Source organism: Hypomesus nipponensis, chromosome 13, assembly GCF_054491055.1.
Source record: "Hypomesus nipponensis isolate SF chromosome 13, ASM5449105v1, whole genome shotgun sequence".
In the NCBI taxonomy this organism is placed as follows: Eukaryota; Metazoa; Chordata; class Actinopteri; order Osmeriformes; family Osmeridae; genus Hypomesus; species Hypomesus nipponensis.
Window position 1 is genome coordinate 2,053,232 of NC_140373.1, and position 9,770 is coordinate 2,063,001.

The 9,770-nt window shown below is 43.7% G+C and overlaps 1 protein-coding gene across 1 annotated transcript; it reads right to left on the reverse strand.

The window, feature by feature from the left end:
• Positions 1-2,702: 2,702 nt before the first annotated feature.
• On the reverse strand, positions 2,703-9,002 carry kcnj2a (potassium inwardly rectifying channel subfamily J member 2a). The gene is made up of 2 exons (XM_084669979.1): positions 8,838-9,002; positions 2,703-6,313 (listed from the first exon to the last, which is right to left on the reverse strand). The coding sequence occupies exon 2, from the start codon at positions 6,044-6,046 to the stop codon at positions 4,763-4,765; it is 1,284 nt and encodes a 427-aa protein (XP_084526105.1). The 5' UTR covers positions 6,047-6,313; positions 8,838-9,002; the 3' UTR covers positions 2,703-4,762.
• Positions 9,003-9,770: the final 768 nt, after the last annotated feature.

Here is a 9,770-nt window from a genome sequence, read left to right on the forward strand (position 1 = left end):
ACAGAGCTGGAGCAGCATGTCTCTTTAACCCTCCGGACGATCAGGCCTTGTCTGCATCGCCCAGCTCTCCTGAACGGATGAGCGCTGCGAAACCAAACGGCCACAGGGAAGAATTAGTGTGAGCAGGACATTTGGGATCAGGATCAAATAATAATAATAAGCATATTTGTTTAAACTGATTTTTTAATTGAACGGTCTAAAAGAAAAATACACTGCTGGTTAGGTCTTAGGCTGAGAGAAGCTTTCATGTTATACATTTCGGTGCATTTACATTTAGCTGTTATCCAGAGCGACTTACAGTAAGTACAGGGACATTCCCCCTGAGGCAAGTAGGGTGGAGTGCCTTGCCCAAGGACACAACATCACTTGGCACGGCGGGTAATCGATCCGGCAACCTTCTGATTACCGTCCCGACTCCCTCACCGCTCAGCCATCTGACTCTCCCTCCCTGAGCCTCATGTTATCACCCAGAAGGGGGGAGCACCTTATCAAAAGGCCTCCTTTGATCCGTCCAGGCACCACTGAGAGGGGTTTGTCTGGCTGGGCAGGGGTCCGTGTGAAGCAGGAAGACGTCCTTCCAGAGACAGACCAAACACACAGGGATCATAGGTCTGCTCGGGAGCTGGGTCTGTCTGAGAGTCAAGTTCCCAGAAGGTTCACGACAAAAGGTGTTTTTCACAGTGTTCCTGTGATAGTTTCGAACACAGATTGTTTTGTGTTACCGCCGCGCGATTTTAGCTTTGCATTGTTGTTCCACTCATAGTGTTGGACACAACAGCCCACTACAAGAAATCAACTGCAGAGCAGAGTTCAACAGACTGAGTAAGGATTCTAAAAATATGAAAGTTGTGGTATTTTATATGTTTAAGGTTTAAACCTAAGCACAGAAAGTTAATCCACTGTTTCCTTTCGGAAGTTTGTTTCACTCATATACAACCTTTTTATTGTTTTCATAAACAAAGGAGAGCGACGTATCACAATAGCGTCAGAGAGGTTCACCTAGCCAAGGACTCTGTATGGTGCTTAACAATGTGCCACTATTCTTCCTTTCGAACAGGAAATAGCCTCAATGTGCCTTTCCTGGTCACCACTTTTCAATTAATAATTCAATAAATAAATGGAATATTAAATGGTGTGACCGGATAAGGTGAAGTCCTTACTCTTGGCTTTCCCACCCAAGCCCCCTCCGTCGTCTTTCCGTCGCTTGATGGTACAAGATGATACCCTTCTTTTCTGTTTTGCTGGGGCTTTAGTGTACTGTACTTAAACCTCTTAACTACTGATTTATAACGACCGCCAAAAGTTATGGTCGCATGAGCTCAGAACGCTGACCGTCATTTACGGCACTTCAGCAAACACCTTTGTGTACTGAGTCACTTTTAAATACTGGACTTGGACTGTATATTTTAAGTCATGATTTAGTAAGAAATTAAAGCAAGCTTAATGCACTAAAAGTAAAAAAGAAAGTATGCGATTTGAGCCGCGGGGATAGAGTATCACGTTCGGAGCTATGAGTCCTTTCCAGAAGTTGATATTAGTGTCAGTCTTCCCTAACTGTAAACTGAGGAATTTTCCACTGAGCTGGGTTCAAGTCAAGTTTTTCTCCAACTTCTCAATCTTCTCTAAAACAGAAGTGGAGAGATGACGGGCTGGAAGCGGAAGGCCACTGTCACCTTCATCCTCAGTAAAAAAATATTTCCACATCCTCCCTCAATCTGTTTTCACTCAACATGACACGGCTAGAGAATTACACGGTTAATAGATGTTGTCGGAATTCATCACCCTTTTTCACGATGACACAAATGTGTTGTCTGGGAGATGTAGTCTTTGGGACAGATTAAAGACATTCAACGGCAACTTGTGATACGGGGGAGCAGGCCCGAACAACAGGAGGACAGTAACAGATAGGGCAGGAGATGGCTTAGCTGTTCTGTATGTGTCCAAAGAGCAAAAGGAAAAAAAATCTAATAGACAAGGTAGGCTGTTTTGTGTCACAGGCACAGCCGTGGCTACAGCAGGCAGGTCTGACGCACAAGAGCAGGGGGCATTCAAAACATCCAGGCAGCAGGGGGCATTCAAAACACACTGGCTTGGAGCTGCCCACTGCAGGGTCAGGCCAGGTTCTCCTACTGCAGGGCCGGGTTCTCCTACTGCAGGGCCGGGTTCTCCTACTGCAGGGTCAGGTTCTCCTACTGCAGGGTCAGGTTCTCCTACTGCAGGGCCGGGTTCTCCTACTGCAGGGTCAGGTTCTCCTACTGCAGGGCCGGGTTCTCCTACTGCAGGGCCGGGTTCTCCTACTGCAGGGTCAGGTTCTCCTACTGCAGGGCCGGGTTCTCCTACTGCAGGGTCGGGTTCTCCTACTGCAGGGCCGGGTTCTCCTACTGCAGGGCCGGGTTCTCCTACTGCAGGGTCGGGTTCTCCTACTGCAGGGCCGGGTTCTCCTACTGCAGGGTCAGGCCAGGTTCTCTTCTTGTTAGTGTTTGGTTTGGGCGTCAGTGAGGATTTCTCCGAAATCTGTCGCAAACAGGCTGTGTGGCTTAACTGACGTTCACCAGTGGAAAAAAAGTGACGAGCGGAAGCTTATCCAATCTGTGTATCTTGCAAGAGGAGGAGGAAATCACGTCTCCTATTGGACATGGTTCATTGGGTTCTGTAGGTAAATTCATATTTGTATGTTTAGTTGGGTAACGATGACAACTGCATTTGATCATTCATTGAGGTTTTATTGAAAAAAGAACAATATAATATCATATACAATAATAACAATAATATTATTAATATAAAAATCTGTACATTCCATTGTTTTGCAGTACAAGTGGAAGACTCTGATACAAAATGCCTGCAGGGAGGGGTCTATTTACAGAAGAAGAACCTCTAAACCCTAAAGGCTTTCCATTGTTGTGTAGAGACATAAAATAGTGTTGTTGTTTTACCATGATGCAAACTCTAGGTTTGAAAAACAGGGTTACAGTACTTGTGGTTTTAGACTATGCTTTCCAATCAACAACAAGCAAGTACAGCAACACCTTTAAATGACTTTTCTTTTAAATAATGTCGATAACAAGGATGGCAACCTATGTTCTGGATATTAAGTATACATGCATGAACAACAAAAACAGTGAAACGTTTTGAAAATGGAGAGATGTACAATTAGTTGTCGACTGATTGAAAGAGCCCAGAAAAACTGACAGGATTCTGCTGAACTGCATAGTCGTCATGTTAATTTAAGCATTTACAATGAATGACTATTGTAACACTTTTCATCTGAGATTAAGGATTATAATGTTTTAATTGGATGCTTTTGAATGAACAATATCCTGTCGAGACTTGACTTGAGCCTTTAGATGCAAGACCTACAAATCCGTCAAAATAATTGTTTAGGACAATTGATAAGCACCGTCTATTTCACTTCATAACTTTTTTAACTGTTTGTGGCATTGCGTGGCTGACTCAGACTTTGTATGTTTCTATTGACGATGACAAAGGCTTCGTATTGAGGGTAATAAGGTAATAACATGTGAACAACTAGTGGAAAAACATTATTTTTACTTAGAAATTATTTACGCATATCAGTCTTACAAGTGGAAAAAAAACACTTTTTAACTATAATAATAATACTCTTTGGCTTTTGTTGTCAAACCCTATAAAATGCAACAACATAGCAGCACTTTTAAGAACATTCATATGCTCATTTTAGCCCACCACTCCTCCTCCATTTTGTAGGCTTCAGTTAATCTCCGCTTCATTTCTATACTGATACGTCTACCCTGCTCAATTCCTTCACGTAAACAGGCTCGTTTCCATCAATTTGACCAGCAACTATTCTGTGGGATGAGATACGAGACAGAAAATAATCTCTATGTTTTAGAAACATCGTTGCTCGCCTGATCAAAAAAATAGTTCCAATACATACAAAAATCTTCTGTCAAAAACGTTTCTTCTTTAAACCTCTGCCATGTGTAATGTCTGTCGAGAGACCAGCTCATAATAATTCGTGCAGTGTACCATATCTGCCTCAGACACATTGATATAGCTAACAGCTAGTAAGAAAATCATATTTTCACTTGTGCCATCACTAAGACGGCAACACCATCAGACTAAGATTTAAAAATGTGTTCAGTTACTTTGATAAAGAACCAGTCATTCCTTGTATAAGCACTATTTCAGTTTGGAAAATGTCTTTGTTTCTGAGAGGGATTCCATAGATGAAACATCCAATAACTTTAAAAGGACCTTTTACAAACTTATGCCCAATTAATGTGCAAATTAGCTAAATGTTTCTGTTTTAGAGCAAAACTAGTTCTCGATGAGTATCCTTGCATATTTGCCCATGTTTCCCTAAGTGTAAAAGCAGAGCTCCTGCACTTTGCAACATTTGAGAAAGACTGTTGAAGCATTAAAAAAACACCTTCATAACAAACCATCGTTTACATCGTTAACTGGGCCATCAACAGACATATCCCTGACATTTTCAAGTCATCTAAACCCCCCCGCCCCCTTTCCTAATGGGACATGGTATGCTCCAGTCAATGGACACAAAATACGTATTTTGTGGGAGACTTTTCCTCCTATGCACACACTTTCAGCGTGCTAAGATTTTGTCATACTGAGAACTTCCCGTCACATGCGTGCCCCAGTCCTAGCCCCTTCCCTCAGCAGTACCATCAGCGGGAACCTGTCCTCCACCCAAGGCCCAGCTCATCTCAATGTGCCTTTTAGAGCAGGTCGTTAAGGAGGATCTCATACGCCAGGTCTCCACCAGTCATATCTCAGATTCTCGCCTCAGAGGACGCGACTCTAGCGGCACCGTGGCCTGCCTGTGGTCAGTGTCTGAAACGTTGTCCGTCTGAGTTCCGTCCGGGCCCACACTCCCCCCGTTCCCCTCGTCTGTGTCCTCCTTGCTCGCGAGCGCCACCTCGTTCTCGTAGCAGAAGGAGTTAGAGTTGGATAGGATGTATTTTTTCTCCGCGAGGTCTCTGGCACAGCACAGCGGGGTGCTCGGCACCTCATATGTCGTATGAAAGCGAGAGTAGTCCACCTTGTAGTAGTTCTTCTCCTCGAAGAGCACGGGTTCGAAGCGGTGGCCCCAGAGGATCTCAGAGGCCAGGTAGGAGCTGCGGCACTGGGTGGTCATGGCCGTGGCCTCCACCATGCCCTCCAGGATCACCACAATCTCAAACTCTGAGGTCTCCAGCTCCTGCTTGCTCATGTCAAAGAAGGGGCTCTGCTCGTCGATCTCGTGGACGATGGTGATGGGCGACACCAGGAAGATGCGGTCGACCCCGCTGTCGAAGCCCACGTCGATGTCCATCTGGTCCAGGGGGATGAACTCCCCCTCCGCCGTGGTGCGGGACTTGAGGAGCTGAGCCCTGACGTGGGCCTCCACCAGGTGGCTCTTCCTCAGGTTCCCCACGCGCCACATCAAGCACAGCTTGTTGTCTCTCATGGCTACCGTGGCGTTGTGGCTGAACACCAGGGTCTCGTTCCTCTTCTTGGGCTTGGCCATCTTGGCCATGACTGCGCCGATGATGAAGGCGTCGATGATGCAGCCCACGATGCTCTGAAAGACCACCATGAAGACGGCGACGGGGCATTCGTCCGTCACGTATCGGTAGCCGTAGCCAATTGTCGTTTGCGTCTCGATGGAGAACAGAAAAGCCGCGGTGAAGCTGCTGACGTTGGAGACACACTTCTGGCTGCTGTTTTCTAAATCCCCGTGAAAGATGGCGACCAGCCAGAAGACGCAGCCGAAAAACAGCCACGACAGGAGGAAGGCCAGGCAGAAAATGACAAACATCCACCGCCAACGGATGTCCACGCAGGTGGTGAAGAGGTCGGCCAGGTAGCGCTGGCCTTTCTCGCTCACGTTGATGAAATGCACATTGCAGTGACCGTCCTTCTTGACGAACCGGCTCTGCGTCTGGCGCCGCGTGTGCACCTTTCCCTTGCCGTTCCCGTAGCCGTTGGGTACCGCCATGGTGGCCAGCTTCATTCCGTCCTCCTCGGATGATACAATGCTGTAGCGGTCGGTGCGCACACTTCCCATCACCTCTGTCTGGGAGGGCTGTGCTGCTTCTGCTCTGGAAAACAGTCTGAGTTTCTGGAAGAAGCGTTGGAGAAACAGTTTTGAAACGCTTGCGGGGGGCCGACTCAAGCAAGAAATGGTGTCGAAGGAAGGGTGGACAGAGGAGGTGCCTCTTGGGTGTCCTTGGTGGCCCCTAGCTCGACTCGGACCAAGGAGACGTCTGTTGAGCTGAGGACGAGCTGGTCAATCCTCTCTCATCAGACAGCAGGACCGCATCAATTATATATGCTATGGAGAAGATGGCAGAGAGAAAGTTTGTTAGGCTTAGTAGCTATTACGAACTTTAGCTCTCTAAGCCCTAGAGAGTCCCTTTGTAGCTTGTAAAAACCCCTTGGAAGGTGCTTTTTCATCCAAACTCCTAAGATTGTAAATGATTAGTCATGATCCATTTCTCTGCAGTGTGTGTAGACTGAGAAACTATTTTAATACTCTATGGACAAGGGCAAGTAAAAGCCTGAATTCTTGTGCCAACAATATTTCTTTTAGTTATGACAAAATAACCGTGCTATTGAACCATACTTTGACCTTTACACTCTCGTTGAGAAGGAGCACAGAGTAATTTGAGTAAGGTCCCATTGATTGTCATTTTACAAAGCAAGCCTGTTTTTGTTGGCAGTAGGATGTTGACAAGATAATTTCTTGTTGGACTGTGGGTTACAGCATGTCAATGGGATCCCATGAACCTTTTGTTACGACTTTGATTCAGTTTCTGAACCTCTGTGGCAGCAAAACAAATATTTGGAAGAAACGCAATGACAGGTGTGAATAATTGACTAGATAAAACTTGATGATAAAACTTTTACCAGGATGTCTCTATTGCACCTCAGTATCACAACAATGTACTTGTTGCGATGTCATACAGCATGCATTATTCCTTCTGCCTTTCTGCTCAAGCAGTGGTGCATTACTAATGCTCATTGTCTATAGAGCTATTAACAAGCCCTGAATAATGCAATGTTTTGCTTGACTGTGTAAGTAAACACCTCACTCTATCGGACTGATTCTTTGTTTACTTTAAACTAGGTGTCTGGAAACTGTTTTAATTGGATTTTTTGTTTAGCTTATTTTGCTTTTCACACTGTATTTCTTTGAGTGGTCAGCGCCACAGTAATATGAGTGACTCCTTTCCTCTTTGTCCTTATTTACCATTGCTGGAGCTGACTGCTGAACAGAGACCATGTCGATACAACACAAACACAGCACACACATTTACAGTTTCCTCACATGAGGTCCGCCACATTAGAAAGCTTAGAGGCTGCAGTGTCTGCTTGCAGCACTCAGCATTCATGAATATCAAATGTAAAAGCTCAGGTCTTGTCTGTGGGTGCACTGCGTAGCTTGTTGACTCCCAGAGAGTCCACCACAGGGATAGCATCTTCCCTCAGCAGCATAATGTGTATCCCGGGAGGATTCTGCGCCACAACTGAAACACCGCTCATTAAACTCTGTCTGTTGTACATGTTCTAGACCTTGCTGTCCTGGCAACAGAACTATGCTACGAATCAAAATCACAGAGTCATTTGGAGAGATTTGGTAGCAGGCTTAGTGTTGAACACCGGGGTGGGAGTTACTCATAAAAAATGGATGGCTTCTCCTTGAAATATGTAAATGTAGAAACAGTTCTTACACTAAACATGTTTCATACAGAGCTATGATTCTGCTTGGCTTTAGTGCAAAGTAAGGTTCATGTGCAGCCATTTCTTTAAATGTCTTTTAAGTTGGAGAGATTGCTCTTTTAGGTTGAACATGAGGTGCTTTGGTAAAGTAGATGGTATGTTTACTGGGAGTGAAGTATAATGACTATGTTACCACATGTCAAACTCTGTTCCTGTCACTTATGAATACTTACATAAATGTCTTTGTTGATTTAGCTATTTTGCAAAGAGGTCACTGATGGAAGTTATTACCTAAATACAAAGCTACAGAAAAATATCTTTATCTCAACAATAATGTATTTTTTAAATGTCATTTTAGGATCAATACAATTAAGTTCGAAGAAAAGATGGAGGGAAAGTGTTGCTTTGAGTTTATTGGCCCCAGCAGTTACAATAGTGTTTCTGGAAAATTCAATATCCTACATCACTTCTCCAAATTTCACACGGCAATACATTCAGTGACGATATTTAAAATGAACATTTCTCTCTCGAATACACAATAAAATTTTGTGCGTAAAATAATCCAACTTCTAGAATTTTAACTTGTCGTCAAGCTTCACTGGGAAAATTATTGTAAAAATATTTTATAATTTGCTAAGATTTGTATTGGTGTATGTTACCAAGAGAGAAGTAATTGCCAGATTTAAAGCTGCAGTCAAATACGCACCAAATGCCATCGACAAATGTGAACAGGTGCGGGTGAGTCACTGATGCAATCTCTCATTGCAAATGTTCACTATAAGTGAAACTAAGTCATTAACTGGACGTGTATATTATTGTGTCATTTTTTCCATTGATATTTATGACTATGGTGTCAAAACAATAATACGGCGATGTAAGGAAGTCATTTCGTGCTATGGCCGTTGTCATCTGTTTTTCAACTGTTCAACATCCATTCAGTGCGCGCAGCTCTCTCGTGTCATCGAGTCATACGTACGTATCATGCCAAATAAACAAAGCAAAACGTCTGTCTATGCATACCCAATGTCATTTTTAACACGATACTTGCAACATTCTAGTTGCATATAGAGAGTATCCTCAATTGTTGAAAGTATTAACTTTTTCATTTTAGGAAGTATTAAGTGTCTAATATGTACCTGTTGCTCATTTGTAGAGGTAGTTGGTTGATATATTATATTCCAGAAGACAGGTCCTCCGCTATCCACTCGTTCCTACTTGTTTTCTACTCGTTACTCGAAGAAGGATGATGTATTTTGTATTATATTACAGCGAGAACTGAAATTACCTCATGCCACCAAATTGACCGGTCTAGATAATGTGCTTAGCAAATAGTTCCCCAAGCAATTTAAATAGTACACCAGGTGCCCCGCCTCCGACTCGCGTACTAGCCAATCGGGAAGAGAGAGCCAAACTCTCTGATAAAGACAACTGATAAACTCTACTGAATAAAATCAGAAGTAGCATTTCACAGACCTCCGGTGTAACAGACGAGTTGCTCGTGCAGTTTGAAGAACAGCACGCGCAAAACACAGGTCAATTAATTGAATGGTGCTGGTTGTAGTTGAGGAAATATTTTTATTTTAAGCTTAGAAGACTATTAAGTAGCCTATACATATTTCTCAGTTTGTATATGCAAACTGACTGGTTCGACAAGTGTTTGAAACTCCGATGGAATCAACTATTTAAAAACTTTGTCTCATGTTAGTATTTGAATGATGGCCAAGGTTATGGCTCTGTTTTACTTAAGAACAGCTAATTTTGAATCTTTTCAATAGTTGTGTAAGTCACTAACTTTAGCAGGCTAAAATCCCATTGACCCACCCTTGAACAGAATCCCAGTTTTCACTGGCAGACTTCTGCAGCTAATCTCTCAAGAATAATTCACTCCCATGTGACAGACCTGAAGATACCGTACTGCCATAACAGTTTAGGTCCATTTGATGTCGCGGATGTCCGTAAACACACTAGTACTGTACATCATGTATGACACCCATATGGTACACATCAAACCAAGTCAGTGGGTTTAGATTAGGCTCTGACATGCCAGGGAGCTGTTTCAATCATGTGTC

Excerpts from the sequence above, each read along its gene's own strand:
- kcnj2a (XM_084669979.1), bottom strand. The coding sequence starts at position 6,046 with ATGGGAAGTGTGCGCACCGACCGCTACAGCATTGTATCATCCGAGGAG.